The sequence below is a fragment of the Rattus rattus genome, chromosome 4, assembly GCF_011064425.1.
Source record: "Rattus rattus isolate New Zealand chromosome 4, Rrattus_CSIRO_v1, whole genome shotgun sequence".
In the NCBI taxonomy this organism is placed as follows: Eukaryota; Metazoa; Chordata; class Mammalia; order Rodentia; family Muridae; genus Rattus; species Rattus rattus.
This window is the reverse complement of record NC_046157.1, coordinates 6,686,011-6,702,937: the sequence shown is the minus strand read 5'-3', so window position 1 is coordinate 6,702,937 and position 16,927 is coordinate 6,686,011. Positions and strand designations below refer to the sequence as shown.

At 44.0% G+C, this 16,927-nt stretch overlaps 1 protein-coding gene across 2 annotated transcripts in view; it reads right to left on the bottom strand.

The window, feature by feature from the left end:
- Positions 1-10,876, bottom strand: part of Senp2 (SUMO specific peptidase 2) — a 37,292-nt gene extending 26,416 nt beyond the window's left edge. Inside the window, exons 1-5 of one of the 2 annotated variants that reach the window (XM_032900007.1) lie at positions 10,628-10,876; positions 8,898-8,956; positions 6,463-6,596; positions 4,554-4,620; positions 2,389-2,479 (exon numbers count right to left, since the gene is read on the bottom strand). In XM_032900007.1, coding sequence (XP_032755898.1) covers positions 2,389-2,479; positions 4,554-4,620; positions 6,463-6,596; positions 8,898-8,956; positions 10,628-10,728 — 452 coding nt within the window. In that variant the 5' untranslated portion in view covers positions 10,729-10,876. Of the gene's footprint in view, positions 1-2,388; positions 2,480-4,553; positions 4,621-6,462; positions 6,597-8,897; positions 8,957-10,627 lie in introns of those variants that run through there. The other variant, XM_032900006.1, reaches the window with a different exon arrangement.
- Positions 10,877-16,927: the final 6,051 nt, after the last annotated feature.

Genomic DNA, 16,927 nt, shown 5'->3' with positions numbered 1-16,927 from the left:
ATAGGAATTCTAGAAAGTGACAATCCACACAGAACAACTGACAGGGGAGCCCAGAGACCACAGGATCTCGTCCCCACACCTCATGACCTGGATTTGACCCCTGGAGCCTATAGGATGCAGAGAGAACCGACTCTCACAAACTGTCCTCGAACTTTTACACACATATTTACTAAATGTATAAAAATTTAAGAGGGAAGAAAATTATTGAAAAAATATTTAATAGACATGACATCTCAGTGTATAAAATTTATCAGGCTATATTTAAGATTTATGCACTTTTCTGTACTCACACACACAGTTTGAAAGAAGAATGTCGATTCTTTTTAAAATGGTTTTCAAGGAGGCTGGAGAGATTGCTCAATGGGTAAACCACTTGCTATTTTTGCAAAGGACCAGGATTCAGTTCCTAGCACCACAAAGGGCCTAGTAACTGTAACATCTGTATTTCCAGGGACTCTAACACCCTCTTCTGGCCTCTGTGGGCAAACATACATAAACACAGATTCTATGTTTTCACTTTCACTTAATTCTAGGATGGTTTTTATTTCACTTTAGACTTCTCCTTTAATCCAATTGTCATTTAATAGTGTGTTGTTTAGTTTCCACAAGTCTGGGTACTTCCTGCTGTTTTTACTGTTGTTGATATCCAGTTTTATCCTTTGTGGTCACATAGGATGCAGGATGTTATTTTAATTTTCCTACATTCGTATTGAAACTTGCTCTGTGCTCTAAAATGTGGTCAATTTTGGAGAAAACTATAAAGGCTGTTGAGAAGAAAGCACATTCCCTAATTCCACACACTACCAAGGAAAATACCTGGTACCAGGAATGGCTCCCTCTTTTTTGAGTTGGTGGCTAGTGGAATCCTATAGACCAACCCCCTAAACATAACAGACTCTTGCCAATGCTCTTGCTTACCCTCCAGAGCTTGACAGTAAGACCCCATTGCTGTCCTGAAAAACACCAAATACTTGAACCATAGAACATAGAGAAATCTAGCTGGTACTCAACTGAAAGCTTAAACCACAGTGGCTAGCTACCACAGCGCTGGAAGATGTATGCATGCCACCAGAGGAAAACGTAGTCACCAAATTTTGCAGCTGTGAGCCCCTCAAGCTAGGACGATGGTGCACAAATGGCACATATTTTATGGGAGTGACCAGCCAATTCTAAGTAGATTTAAGGCCTGCTCTATGAAAGGAGACCCACATGGACACTGTCAATAAGGCCAAGAACCTTATTAAGACAAGATATGTCCCTGAGCTCTGGGTGAGGGGACGACTCACTAGTACTACTCTGCTAAATGGATATAGCAATAAAAATGACTCTTAATGAATCACAGGTATAACCACAGACCAGTGCCTCTCTCAACTCTCATTAGACAAGCTTCTCATGGTGATGGCTATTAACACAGAAGCCCACAGCAGACCAGTGTACAGATAATAAGTACTGACTTTGGAATGGTCAGCCCTAAATGGGTTGTGTATATCACACCTCTCCCCTCAAGGTTCAGGGATCTATGTAAGGGAGGGTAGAAATACTGTAAGAATCAGAGGCGGTAGTTAAAAGTGGTAAGAAACAGTCTTTTCTATAGATAACAGACAGATGTACTATGAACTCACAATGAGACTGTGACAGCATGCACAAAGGGTAAAGCCAAACAAAAGCCTAGCATGGCAGTGGGTACAAAGTCCACCCCTAGCTCAGGAGCTATCATATCTGTCTGCTTCAGGAAAGAGAAAGTCAGCCTTCTCCAGTGGAGTGACACCAGGTTTACTTATCATATCCATCAAGGCAGGCCCCATACCCAGGAGGAGCTAGCAACACAAACTAGACTGGATGGGGGATGAGAAGGAGACAAGTAGAGGGGGAGAGAGACAGGAAGGAAGGAAGAGGGGGAGAGAGACAGAGGAAGGAACGAAGAGGGGGAGGGAGGGGACAAGAAGTTCAGTAGGCAGGGAGTTGGGGGAGGATCTGGGAAGAGTTGGAGATGAACACGATCAAAATACATTGTATGAAATCCTCAAAGATAAATGAAAACATAAAACCTAAAACAGAGAAAGCTCAATGATTAAAAGTCCTGGCTGCTGTTCCAGAGGACCAGGGTTGGAGGTACCCTCTTGTGGCCTCCTCAGGCACCAGCTATGAAAGTGCTACACAGGTATCCAAGCAAAATACTCATACACATAGTTATTAAAAATAAAAATATTAAAATGGTTTTCAAAATCAAATCATCCTATGGACATGTAATATAGTTGGAAAAGAAAGAAATTTATGTCTAACTAGTCACGTGATACTCAGCCATTACCCTCAGATAATGTAACAGAACACAGTGAGAAAGCCTAGCAACAGTGAGCTTCGCTTACGGAAGAGTACACTTTAGCTTACCCAAAGGAAGGCAGGACTCTCCGTGGCTGATCTCGGGCCACTGTCACTCTGATCTTTGGATAGTCACTTATTCCATTAGGAGATTTATTACCTTTAACAACATATTTGTAATGAGAAGAAAAAAATTCCAGTCAGCAGCCTGAATGGGGACAGAAAGCTTATTTACATAGTAGAACTAAATCTCTATTTTTTAAAAGCACAGTAATCCAGCACAAATGTTACAAACAAATTAAAGGAAAGCAATGGCAGGGCTACGAGTGTACAGTTGTACAGTACCAACACGTATGAGATCCCAAGTTCAATTTTCACTACCACAAAACCACAATGGTAATCAAGTAACTGATATTAAAACAATATGTATAAACCAAGTTCAATTTACATAAACCTCAAAAAGACTTTAAAATAACCCAAACTTATCACCATTTTTCAAGTCCTTTGGAATTTTTTTTTTTTTTTTTTTGTTTCTTTTTTTCGGAGCTGGGGACCGAACCCAGGGCCTTGCGCTTCCTAGGCAAGCGCTCTACCACTGAGCTAAATCCCCAACCCCGTCCTTTGGAATTTTTAACTGCAGAGTGTAATGGTTTGAAGTGATGTGTCTGGGCATCGCGCGGAGATGGCATTGCCTTCAACGGTCAGTCTTCAGTGCCAACTTGACTGAACAGACTGGTGAGCTAAGTCTGGGTATCTGTGAGGTTTCCACAGCAGACTAAAAGAGGAAAGGCCACCCTGACTGTGGACTGCAGTCTTGGACTACATTAAGAGGAGGAGAGAAGGAGACACGATATTCTCCCTTCTCTTTGCTTCCCAGTCTGCAATGAAGTAATCTGCTCTCTCTCTGACACAAGATCTGATATTCCTCCCAAAAAACCACAGCTCAAGGTCTCTAAAACCATGAGCTAAAGCAAACCTTTCCCCCAATTTGTCATCTTCGTTGTTTGTTACAGCAACGTCAAAGAACTAATACACAAGGTATACGTTTACTCATCTTTGCACTTCTGAGGTACACGAGGAGCCTTAATTAACAAGTCTGAGCAGTAGAACTATGAACATCACTTCTTAGCTCCTTCTTCAGATTTCTGAACCTCACCTTCTCTAACACTGACCTTCACTACCTTCCTCCTCCTCCTTCTCCTCTCAAACAACAAGTTGTTCTACACGGAAGACACTAAAACCATTTCTCAGAACTATGCCCTCTTCTGAGCTTTTCTCACAATAACATTTTATGCAGTACATACAATTACAAGTCCACCATAGGGTCTAACAACAATCCAGAGGTCTACACAACTGCAGGAGTTAGGAACTTAAGATTGTTGGACAAATGCACCATGAAGTCTGGGAGCACAGACAAGGTCTGTTTCTCCTGACCATTTAGATGCAGTGCCAGGCACACAATAAGCTCTCAGGAATATTTTTAAAGATCTATCTTAATTTTTTTAAATTATGTGTGTATGTATATATAAATCTGTGTGTGGTTATGTGTGAATACATAAAGTCCAAAAGAGGGCCTCACACCCCGGGGAAGGAGTCAGAGGCAGTTGTGAGCTGCCTCATGTGGGTGCTGGGGTCCAAACGGTCTCTGTAAGAGCAATAGACACTCTTAAACACCCAGCCATACGTTATCATATATAAGTACACTGTTGCTATCTTCAGACACACCAGAAGAGTGCAGTGTATCTCATTACAGATGGTTGTGAGCCACCATATGGTTGCTGGGAATTGAACTCAGGACCTCTGGAAGAGCAGTCAGTGCTCTTAACTGCTGAGCCATCTCTCCAGTCCCGCCCATTCTTGATTTTAATCAATAAGCCTTGATCTGAAGTCACATTTGGAATCATGCTTGTAACAGGAAATACAGCGGTCAGCTCAGACAAAGATTATAAAGGAGAGCTCCAGGTTAAACATCCTTCCTGTAAAAACCGCAGTTTACCTCAGGGATGTTCAACTGCTGGGCTCCATGCAGACATCCCCAAAATCTAAAAACTCTGAAACCAAAGGCATTTCTAGTCCTAGGAATTTAAGATAAAGTTTGTAATATTTTTATGGACAGTAACGAGATTATGCCTTTATTTCACCCCGATCCAAACTGGTGTTTTCCTTTCATATTCTTAATACTTAGGGGATATGGCTGTAAGGACAGGCAAGCAAGAATATCCTGACCAGCTCACCCAGCTTCAGCATACTGCTGCAGGATCCAGAACTCGTCAGTTCACAAGAGGGAGAGTTCGAGAATACCTAAAATAAAGCAGTCACTTCTAAAGTTGCAATTTAAACACTCTAACATAAAAGCTCACTAAACTCACGATTACTTTCAAGCTAGCACACAGAAATAATGCCATTAAGATTAAAAAAAGTCACAGAACAATGTTAAAAGATAATTACAGATTTCTCACAAATACTTAAGTAAGAAAAGAAAGACCAACTTTCCCTTTCCAAGGGAGAAGCTGTGCGGCACAGGCTGCCCTCACCCTCACTTCCTTGTTGAGGCTTGGTCTTGCTGTCTATTATAGTGCTGAGTGCAGCCCCCAGGACTTGGAGTCTGTATGCAGACCTTTGACTCTGCCCCCAAGTTATTTCTGATTAGTAAATAAAGGTGCAACAGCCAGTAGCTGGGCAGAAGAAATAAAGGTGGGGTTTAGGTTTCTTAGAGAAGAGAAGCCACCATAGGTTAGGTGAACCATATAAACTTGGCCCTGAGGGCTGGCCAATTAGAGTTAAGAGCAGCCCAGATGAAACAAAGTAATAACTATGGGTCATCTATAGGAAAGTAGATTCTAATAGCATAGAGGGTAGGTATTTTCCCAGCTCTTGTGCTGTTTAAGGCTTATTGTAAATAAAAAGGTTATGTGTGTCTTTTATCTGGGAACTAAATGGTCATAGGCGAGGTAAAAACCCTGGGTCAGGGTTAAAAAATTATTACAACACTCCACTCTGTTCTTTTTTTGTTTTTAGGACAGTGTCTGACTGTAGCCCAGGTTGGCTTGGAACTCACTATGTAGCCAAGCGAGTCTCAATTTCATAATGGTTCTTCTTCTTCTGCCTCTACCTGCTAAGGATTACGAGCATTAGCCACTGCACCTGGCTTTGCTTTCCCTTTTGGCTTTTAAGTGAGGGTGTCACTTGGCTGTCATAATGGTCTTGAAGGTCGAATCTACTTTAGCTCTTCTGCAGCTGCCTTCTGGACACTAGAATCACAAGAGCATGCCACCAAGCTGAGTGATCTAACACTGTTTAAAACTATTATTGCAGTCTCCTCCCCCTTTTCTGTGCACAAATGTGTGCATGCACATGTGTTTTGGTGCATGTCTGGAGGATAGAGGACATCCAGCAGGAATTAATTCTCTCTCTCTACAATGTGGGTCCTGGGGACTAAACTCAGTTCATCAGGCTTAACAGCTCTTTACTCACTGAGCCACCTTGCGGGCTCCCAAATATTCTTCATAAATATTTTTAAAGTATTTAAATTATTAACCTTTAATTTTTTTACTTTCATATTAAAGTTAATAAATGCATGATCATTTCTGGAATACATCAATATATATGTTAATCCCCCAAAAGACTATGAGAATTTTTTAAAATTTTATTTTACTAATGTTTAGTTTTTTAAAACTAAGGACAAATATCACAGTGTGAAGGGCTGGAGATAACAACTCGGCAGTCGGCCCATGCTTAAGAGCCACAAGACTCATGCCAAGTACAGCTTTAATCCCAGCACTCAGAACATAGAGGCAGGTGTATCTCTGAGGCCAGCCTGGTCTACAAAGGTCAGCCTGGTCTACAAAGGCCAGCCTGGTCTACAGAGTGAGACTATGTAAAGAGACCAGGTCTCAAAAATCAAACAAAACACAACAACAACATCAACCCAAGCCACCAAAGCCACAAAAAAGATATAGAAGGCTTGGGGGCTCCATCTCCATAATAAATAAATACATACATACATAACTACATAAATAAATGAATAAATACAGTTAACTTAAAAACAAAACAACAACAAAAACCACAAACAAATGAAAGCCCCAAAAAAAAATCAAAAAGGGAAAGAAAAGAGATCAGTACCCAAGTCCCAGCCCCACTGACCTCTCCTGAAGGGGCCACATTCCGTGTTCCATTACAAGCAGAAGACACCATGGGTTTGCTGGTCAGCTGGAATGGGAATCCAAATAAGCTGGCCGCATTGTAGAGACTGTTCTTCACTTGGTGAATGAAGCAATCTAGAAAGCACCAACCAGCTATAAACATAGCACTAAACTTTCAGAAAAAGCTAAGTTTTCAAAAGAATCTTAGTTCTTAATAAAGTCTTACTTCTGAACACCAAAATTAAAATGTACCTATAAAAATGTTCTTGGGCCATCGAGATGTTAATGTGTGGCAGTTTTGCTGCTCAAGCCTGGCAACGCTAGTCTGACCTCCAGAACCCATGAGAAGATGGAGAGAAGCGACTCCACGGGCAAGTCCCAGTACAACCCACTCACACATGTGTATCATGCACACACTAACAAGTACTTTTTCCGACTGATAAAAGGAATTCTAGTGTGTGAGCTTGTGTTAGTCAACTACCCGAGCTGCTACCAGAGCATTCAACCATTACTGTGGTAAACCACAGACTGGCTCCCCAAGAAGGATGTGAAATAGCCGCTTTTTTTTTTTTTTTTTTTTTTTTTTTTTTGGTTCTTTTTTTTTTGGAGCTGGGGACCGAACCCAGGGAAATAGCCGCTTTTGAGGAGTGCATTTTGTAGAGTTCATACAGGGAACCTTCTCCATGAATCTTCACTGGCTAAGTGAGCACTCACAGTGGGCATGGGGACCCACAGGGAGCATTAACACTCACTCACTGGTCTGCCCATCCGTCCCAGGCAGGTAACAACGATTGCCTTAAACAACCATCCTCCAAGCCCTGACAAATCTTGGCTGACTGAGGATTAGACACACAGGTCTTACGCATCTGTGACGAGGAGAAACTATCCCTCTATGGAACTAGATGCATCGACCCTCTCAAGCCCACTTCTTCCTGGCACCAAGGATTACAAAACAGAAATAAACAAATGGGGTGTGTGTGCCTCAGTGCTCTTCTGCCTTCCTCTTTCATCATACTACCTCTTCTCACTTCCTGCACATCTATGCTGCCTACAGTTTCTTCTGTAGTCACTAACTGAACATTAGTTGATGGGCCTGCTACGAGGTGGCCTCCTTTCTTTTCTTTACCTCTGCTTTTTCTTCTCCCCTGAAGCTACCTAGAGTTTATCTACTGTAGAAGCCAGTAGTCAGGTGTGCTTCCCTACTGATTACTTTTATATCAGTGAAAATTAAAGTTCAGTTCTTTATGGAGGGACAATGGCTCCCACCTGTACTCCAAGAACTTGGGAGGCCGAGGAAAAAGGATTGAAGCCAATTTGGAGAGCCTAGCCTCACACACACACACACACAAATAAATTACATTAAAAAAGCTTGACTTCTCTGAGTTAAACTAGTCACATTTCAGATACTCAATAGACATCACTACCGGAGGATCTACTGGTCAACACTCTGCAGATATTATGACAGTCTTCTCTCTAATATCCAGCTTCATCTCCAATTTAGTTTCCTTTCTGCTGTTAGCACTAAAGGAAATCTACCTCTGTATTCAACAGAATTGACAGAGCGGGGTGATCCTTAGCACAAAAATAAATTACCATACACAAACCAGCTCAGGAACCTTCTCTGACACCACCAAAGTTTTGTTCTGGAGCACTGGGAACTGAACTTTGGGTGTTGATTATATTAGACAATCACTAAGCTATATTCCCATCCTCTTTTTACTTTACTTTGCAACAAGGTCTCATTAAATTGTTTAAGCAGGCTTTGAACTTGTGACTCACCTGCCTCAACATCCTCAGTAGCTAAGTCACAGGCTGTGTTAACCAGGCCCTGGGTCATCCTCAGTAGCAAAGCCACAGGCTGTGTTAACCAGGTCCTGGGTATCACCAGTTGATTTTTGTCCTGTCATTTTATGTATCTAACTACATTCACAGACAAACCATTTTTTATTTATATTTATTTTTAAAAATAGCTTGCTTTTTTCTTAGATAGTTAAAAGATAATTAAAAGCCTAGTATTTATTTTTTATTTTCTGTCAAGACATACTCAATAAATATTTATTGGATTTAAATGAAATATCAACAAGTTCCACAGTTAACCATTCCATCTGCAATAGACCCAAATTCATGATCACTGTTGAAAAGAGGGATATACTGTGGTACTCTACTGTGCCTTGCCTCTTAGTCTACTTTCACTCTCATCCACCAGTCATATTGATAATCAGATCACTTAGTTCAAACTGGCTTCCTCCTCCAAAAAAAAAAAAGCCTTTATTACAGAAGACTTTAGAACTTTAAGCACACATATCTGAAGACAGTCACCTCTAGGCAAGACAGTGGCATAGGGAAAGGGCAGGAGAGAGTATTTTTTACCTTTTGAGTTTTGTTCCATGCATGTAATTTTCCAACTAAAAGAAATTAATTTTAAAAATGTAGTACCTAGTCTTGGTCTTTTAGCTGGGATTTCATCAGTGTCCACTGCAGTAGAAAACAGAGAGCTGCAAAGAAAGGAAAAGATGTCTGTGCATAGGTAATGCATGCATGTCTATAAATAAACTTACTCAGACCTGGAGGTTATGACTCAGTTGTAGGGCATGTGGTTAGCATGTAAAAGACTGTGGTTTCCTCACCTAGCACCAAAACAAAAGCTTTGTACTGTACAACATTCCTTCTCTCGTGTCCCATGCAGACATAAAGTGAGATGAAAGGTGTAATTCAGAATGCTAATTCTACTTTTTTTTCCCCCTGGAGCTGAGGACCGAACTCAGGGCCTTGCACTTGCTAGGCAAGCGCTCTACCACTGAGCTAAATCCTCAACCCCAGAATGCTAATTCTAAACCTTAACAAAGACTCAATATTCCCTACTACATAATGACATATAATTTGGTCAAATTAAACCAACACATTATTTGTTTTTGGGACACTGACACTAAAGACAGCCTTTTTGTTTTTCTTCAAGTGACAATATAAACAGCATTAAGAGATAAGGTATTAAGAGATAAGGTTGGGAGTGGGGGTAGGGGTATGATAACTGTGGATTGAAGACAGGACAGGAATGACAGACAAGCCCTCTACCACTAAGGCACACCTCGAGTTCCTAAAATGAATTGTCTTTTAAGACATGAGCCCCTAATTGTAGTAAAGAACAGGTATAGGCAGGTAGAAGTCAAGCCTGGTCTGAACACATCCACACACGGGTGCGGGGCTGGCACACTGCAAGACTCTGAGAGACTGGGAATGAAAATGTGAGATTACCGGTTCCTGTTTGATAAATATGCAGTTTCATTGTGCACCAGACCCAGCATAAAACACTGGGGGGACAATAAACGGTCTGTTCTTACATAACCACCACTTTGAGAACGTTATAACATCTTAAACGATTCTAATCTGAACCCCATGGAACGGTAGAAGCCTTGTATCTCTGGAATACGTGCTACAGTTTAGCTAACAACCAATTTCATCAATGACCTACATTCCTGGAATCATCTATGAATCATTTTGATCTACTTCCCCTAAACCAATCTTTTGTCCACTTCTCTTGACCTGGAAACAAAAATAATCACCATCATCATAATAATAAGCGAAGCAGACATAGCAAAGGAAGGAAAGGGAGGGAGGGAGGGAGGGACGGACGGACGGAGAGACTTACGGGGAGTACAGAAGTTGGACAGTATTTTGTTTTCTAGAAAAATCCTTAGTTAAAGGGGAATACACTGTAAATAAAGGAGCAGATGCTAAGTATTAATATTTGTCATTTCCTTCTAATTTTAACCATGTCTTAAAAGAGCGCGCTACGTACTTTCTGCCTCTTACAAGGATGTTAAAGAAAAGGACCATTCTCTTCCCCTGTAGCCCAACTCACACACCCCGACAGCTGCTGTCAAACAAAACAACTGCTGATCCTCAACAGTACTCGCAGTCAAAACGACTATGGGCAAACTCCTAACCTAGTGACTCGTTCCTGCGCTGTCCGCCCGCGACAACACCGGGCGACAGGAGCCGTATCCCGCGAGCAGCACATCACCGGCCTCCCGTTCCCCTTCCGCTCACAGCTAGAGGGACGGACTCGCCCCAGGCCTCCGCGGTCCCGTAGCCACCGGTTCCCACAGGCCCGCGGCGTCCAACGCCAGCGCGGGGGAGGGGACCCGACCGGCGCGCGGCCACCTTACCTGCTGGAGCGCCGCCTCTTGAGCAGGGCGCGGGCCCCGGGCGCGGGCCGCTCACACAAGCGAAGAATGGTGCCGAGAACCTTAGTCAGCCATCTGTACATTCCAGGCCTGAGCAGCAGCGGCGGCCGACACACCCCGAGACGCGAACCCCAGAGCTGTCGCCGCCGCTGCCGCCTTCGCCGCTTCGGCCGTAGCCAGGATCAGGCGCGGGTTTGTGACGCCATCAGAGGGCCCTCAGATTCAACGTTCCCTGGGCTATGGGAGGACTCTCTAGAAGCCCCTGACGTCACCTTCCTCCGCCCAACGGGAAAGCGGTCTCCGTAGTCTGAGCATGCGCAGCCTGGGCCTGCTCCTTGCAAGCCTAGCAACAGGAAGCGGGACGGACAGAACGGGCTGTTGCGCGGGTCTGATTGGCAGGCTGAAGGGCGGAGCTTTCTCTTTGGCAGAGCCAGTCAGGAGTCGGTCTCGGGACAAGGCCCACAGACCCAAACCACGTGTGTTGCTGCTGGGCTGTGTGAGCTACCCAAGCTACCTGACAGTGGGGGCCTCTGTAAAAGAATGCGCAGGGTGAAAATAGGTCAGGTCAGTTAATGAGTATTTAACATTTTGCGCTTTATTTCGCATATACTTTGGTCTCATACTTTACCCGGATTGCCGTCACGTTCACAGCAACCGGACGCAATGGGGAATCTTATGAATGTCATAAAAACCAAACGTATATATATAGCAATTAAATCATGTGCCTCAGATAATAGAGCTATCCACTAGCATTTGAACCAGAGTCTAAGTACTAGGGCCTATTCCGCACTCTTAAGGTCAAGTCTACTGGGAGAGACATTTTTATAGATAATTATAAATTAGAGTGCAAGGTCATTCGCTGCTGTGATGAGTAAGAGTGCAATGTGCAGTGGACCTAGAGAAGGGGAAATGAGATAGATGTTGGAGAGTGGGTAGGGCAGAAGGACACAACTCCTTAGGGAAAGCTTCAGAGAAACAAGGACTAGATGATTCCCGTGGCCTTCTAATCAGCTTGGCTCCTCCCCTCAGCTGTCAGGCAGCAATTCTCACTATCCTCTCTGTGAATGTATACACTTTTCTTATCAGAAGGAAAACTATTAGAAATAATTGTCTAAATAACATCTCCTGTGGATTTAAACATGATGTCTGGGAGTGCAGACCCTTGAACTGTTAAAAGATAGTCTCTGCTGGTCATAATGGCACATGTGTCTAATGCCAGCACTTGGGGGTAGAGGTAGTAGATCTCTGTAAGAGGCCAGCCTGGTCTACACAGTGAGTACCAGGTTAACCAGAACTATGTAGAAAGACCTTCTCAAAACAAAAACAAAAACCAACAACAACAAAACCAGGCTCTGTCTTTCGTGTTGGGTGTGTAAGATCATGTAGCTATCCAAAATTACCTGCCCAACACACATACCAAGGCCATTTGAAGATCTATCTGGGCTCAGATAGATGCTCTCAACTCCTGGTCTGGTCTAGCACTGTGCCTGCCTGCTGACATAGTCCCTGCTACGACGGTCACGAGAATAGACAAGGAGAGACAAGTGGTTACAGGGGGTGAAGCGGAAGTGGCCTAAGAGATGGACTGGTCGGCGAGCTGGCTGGCTCTCCCTTATCCACCCCACAGGGTGAGCTTTTCAGCACTGCTCCAGCTAGCCCACCCAGTGCTGCTATCTTCAGGAGACAGGGTCGTTTCTCCTCCTCTCTCAGGACAGCTCACCCAGACCCACACCTCCATGTGCTGCCCAGTCGAGGTTTGGAGCCTACTCTCAAGCGTTGCAGCCTCTGAGGGTCTGGGCCAGCTCTCCCACTCACACAGGGTGCCTTTGTCAACAGGGCCAGCTTCATTGTGTTGCCCAGGCGAGGTACAGGGCCCATTCTTTAGGGTACTACAGGAGTGAGGGCCAGAGCCAGCTCACCCTCTCTCATGACCTCAGGGCCAGTTCTCAAGACTGCCACAGGTTTAGGGGCAAGGGAGGGGAGGGATCACTCCCACACCCTTGCCACCTCATGGCAGGCAAGTGGCTGGGCCAGCTCTCACTCTCAGGGCTGGTTCACCTGCACCCCTCAGCCAGGGCCAGCCTTACTGTGCTGCTCAGTCATGGTGCAGGAGTCCTTCACTCTCTGAGTCCAGCCTTGGAGCTCAAAGGAGTGGATAGATGTTCACTGACGTTCTAATAGACCTTGAATTGGACATTAAAAAATAAAAATAAAGTCCTTCGCTCTGGTTCTTGGTTTTCTGCCTAAGGCCTTTTGTTAACTTCTTTCTGTTTGTGGCTAAATGAAATCGTTCCTTTACTCATTCTTACCTTTATTCTGCCCCCCACTTCCCTATCCAGCCACTAATCAAGGTGTTCCTTTCTTCTGTACACCTGCTTATTACATAAATACAACCACAGACACACCTTCCAGGTCCCCTAGAGAGGCCCGCCGGAGGGCTGTCCCGACTGCCACACCTAGTGACCCCACCAGCAGTGAGAATCCAGATTCAGTCGCTGTTGCAACTCTCTAAATGGCTGTGTTACCACTTTAAGGTGGGATATGGTGAGGACAGGAGATAGAAGGGAGACAGAACAGTTTAGAGATGGGGACCTCAATTAGTGTCCTCAGTGAAAGGCTGAAAATGCTTGGCCTTTTTCTGGCCGAGGCCAGAAATTCCAGAAGTACTTGGGGCTCTGGTCCCTGACTCAGTTTCTAAACAATTTTAGGGATGTGTCTGACAAGAGGAAATGTCACAGGTAGGTTCAGAGAAACAGTCGGTCATATTGCTCTAGTCTGAATTGAAATCTATGAGCGTGACAGCTTCAAATATGAGTTCATCATCTAGCCAAGGGACCTCCTGCTCCAGAGTGCAAAGCCATTTTAAGTCATGCTAAAAAGAAATAATTATCCTTTCAATGAGATAATGTACTTTTCCCTTCCCAGAATTCCTACCCGCTAGTGCAGTCCCTATGAGCTGCCATGAGTTTCTGTAGGGTTTGCCTGCCTGAGAACTGAGAAAGGCATAACTTCCCCCTTCTCTGGTCTCTTTCTTTCGGGTGCTGGCTAGACTTAAGTATACCTTTTCTGTTTCCTTACTGTTTCTCTGAAGCACCATATGCCACTCCCAAACCCCCACCTTTTCTACGAGGCTGATTGCCTGCTACACGGGGCTGGTCTCACATGCATGGCTCTGTACCCATCTTAAATTCATACCCAGGAATCTGTAATAAAGTTCTCTCCAGACTCGCCTTTTGTGGCATGAATTTCACTCTTCAAGTTCATGAGACTAGAACCTATATTGGTTGTAGTGATGATCAAGTTTTAGGATCCTACCTCCCCAAGAAAGACTATGTTGTTCTCCAAGACACCCCAATATCACTGTAGCATTCCCACAATAGTGAGAATATAGAAACAACCTAGATGTCCATCCCCTGATAATAATAGATAAGGAAAATTCGATATATCTTCACAACGGATATTGCTCAGCTGTAAAGAAAAACAAAACAATGAACTTTTCAGGTAAATGGGGAGAACTGGAAAAATTATGCTGAGTGAGGTCACGTACGCACATAAAGACAAATGCCATATTTCTCTCATGTGGATCCTTGCTTCGAATCGTGGTTTGTATGTTTAACCTGGAGTACTGTGGAAGGCAGAAAACTAGAATGGGCCACTGGGGGGTGGAGAATTAAGGGAGAGAGAATAGTCAAATATAGGTAAGAGATAGAGAGGGGACCCTGAAGGCAGAGATTCAAGCATGAAGGGGGTGGCAATTGCTAATGAAGGGTGGGCAGAAAGCTTAACCAAAATGCAGCCTGGGATCTTCCAGCTCTAGGAAAACATTTCAACTAGGGGACAGAACACAGGTGACATGAAAGGAAAGCAGAAATATGCTAGGAGTTAAAGGTTTAAGTCCAGTTTGTGGGACTGGGGAGAGGAGAGGGTGGTTATCCCAGACTTAGAACACATGAAAAAAACCCTAAGGAAATCCATTAGTTTACAAGTTATTAAAAACATAACTTTAGAAAGGAAGTTTGATCAGATACTTTTAAATTTTTTCTTTTATTTATTCTCTTTGCATCATGATCACTATCCTCCTTCCAGTCCCTACCTCCACTCTCCCTCTCCTTATCCTCTGAGAGGGTGGAGGTCCCCTGCAACCCTGGCACATCAAGCCTCTGCAGGTCTAGACGCTGCTTCTCCCACTGAGGCCAGATAAGACAGCTGAGTTAGGACAGCAGATTCCACAGACGGGCAACAGCTTTAGGGACAGCCCCACCCCGGTTGTTCAGTCACATGAAGATTGAGCTGCACATCCTCTTCATGTATGCAGGAGGCTTCGTTTCAGCCAGTGTATGCTCTGTGGTTGGTGGTTCAGTCTCTGAGAGCCCCCAAGTTCCAGGTTAGTTTACTCTGTTGGCCTCCCTGTGGCGTTCCTATCCCCTCTCGGGATCTCAATCCTTCCCCCAACTCTTCCACAAGAGTCCCCAAGCTCCGCCCAATGTTTGGCTGTGGTTGTCTGCATCTGTCTGAGTCACCTGCTGGTTGGAGCCACAGAATATAGCCATGCTAGACTCCTGTCTGTACTCATAACAGAGTATCCTTAACAGTGTTAGGGATGGTGCTTGCCCATCTTTTATTGGGTTGGTTATGGCTTGGCCATTTCCTCAGCCTCTATTCCATCCCCTGTCCCTACAGTTCTTGTAGGCTAGGCAGGATAAATTTTGGGTGGAAAGTTTTGTGTGTGTGTGTGTGTGTGTGTGTGTGTGTGTGTGTGTGTGTGTGGGGGGGCGTGTTTGGTGTCCCTATCACTCCACTGGGGTTCCTGCCTGGCTACAGGAGGTGACCTCTTGAGGTTCCGTATCCTCACTGCTGTATGTCACAGCTATTGTTACCCCCATTGATTCTTGGGAGCCTTCCTTATCCCAAGTCTCTGTCACAACCTGGAGGTACAAACCACCCCCCTGCCCCTGTAGTTGGAGATTTCCATTCATTCTCATGACCATCTGCTCATCTCTCATGTCCCTCCCCACACTTGATCCAGAAACCTACTCTTCCCCTCCACCTCCCCTCCCCTAACCCCCAGTAACCTCTGTCTGCTTCCTATGACTGTTTTATTCCCCCTTCTAAGAGAAATTCAAGCATCCTTGATTGGGCCTTCTTTCTTGTTTAGCTTCATTGGGTCTGTGGAGTGTAGTGTGGCTATCCTGGATTTTATGGCTGATATCCACTTATAAGTGAGTACATACCACGCATGTCCTCTTGGATCTGGGTTACCTCGCTCAGGATGATATACTCAAGTTCCATCCATTTGCCTGCAAAATTCATGATGTCTTTGGTTTTTTTTTTTTTTTTTCTTTTTTCTTTTTTTCTTTTTTTTTTTTTTCGGAGCTGGGGACCGAACCCAGGGCCTTGCGCTTGCTAGGCAAGCACTCTACCCCTGAGCTAAATCCCCAACCCCGATGTCTTAGTTTTTAATAGCTGAATAGTATTCCACTGTGCAGATGTACCACATTTTCTTTACCCGTTCTTCAGTTGAGGGACATCTAGGTTTGTTCCCAGTTTCTGAGTATGAAGAATAAAGCTGCTAGGAACATAGTTTAGCAAGTGTCCCTGTGGTACAGGGGGCATCTTTTTGGGTATACACCCTGTAGCGGTATAGCTGGGTCTTCTGGTAGAACTGTTCCCAGTTGTCTGAGAAAAATGCCAAATTAGTTTCCAAAGTGGTTGCACTCCCACCAGCAATGGAGGAGTGTTCCCCTTGCTCCATATCCTCATCACATGGGCTATCGCTTGAATTTTTGATCTTAGCCATTCTGACCAGTGTAAGGATGGAATTTCAGAGTTGTTTTGATTTGCATTTCCCCAATGGCTAAGGATGTTGAGCATTTCTTTAAGTGCTTCTCAGACATTTGGGATTCCATTGTTGAGAATTCTCTGTTTAGCTCTGTCCCAATTTTTTAATTGGGTTATTTAGGTTTTTGGTGTCTTAACTTCTTGAGTTCTTTATAAATTTTGGTATTAGCCCTCCTGTTAGATGTAGGGTTGGTGAAGATGCTTTTCTAATCTGTAGGCTGCTGACTTGTCCTATTGACAGTGTCCTTTGCCCTACAGAAGCTTTGCAGCTACAAGAAGACCCATTTATCAACTGTTCTATTCAGGAAGTTGTCTCCTGTACTAATGAGATTAAGGCTATACACCACTTTCCCTTCTGTTAGATTTAGTGTGTCCAGTTTTATGTTGAGGTCTTGATCCACTTGGACTTGAGTTTTGTTCAGGGTTATAAATATGGATCTATTT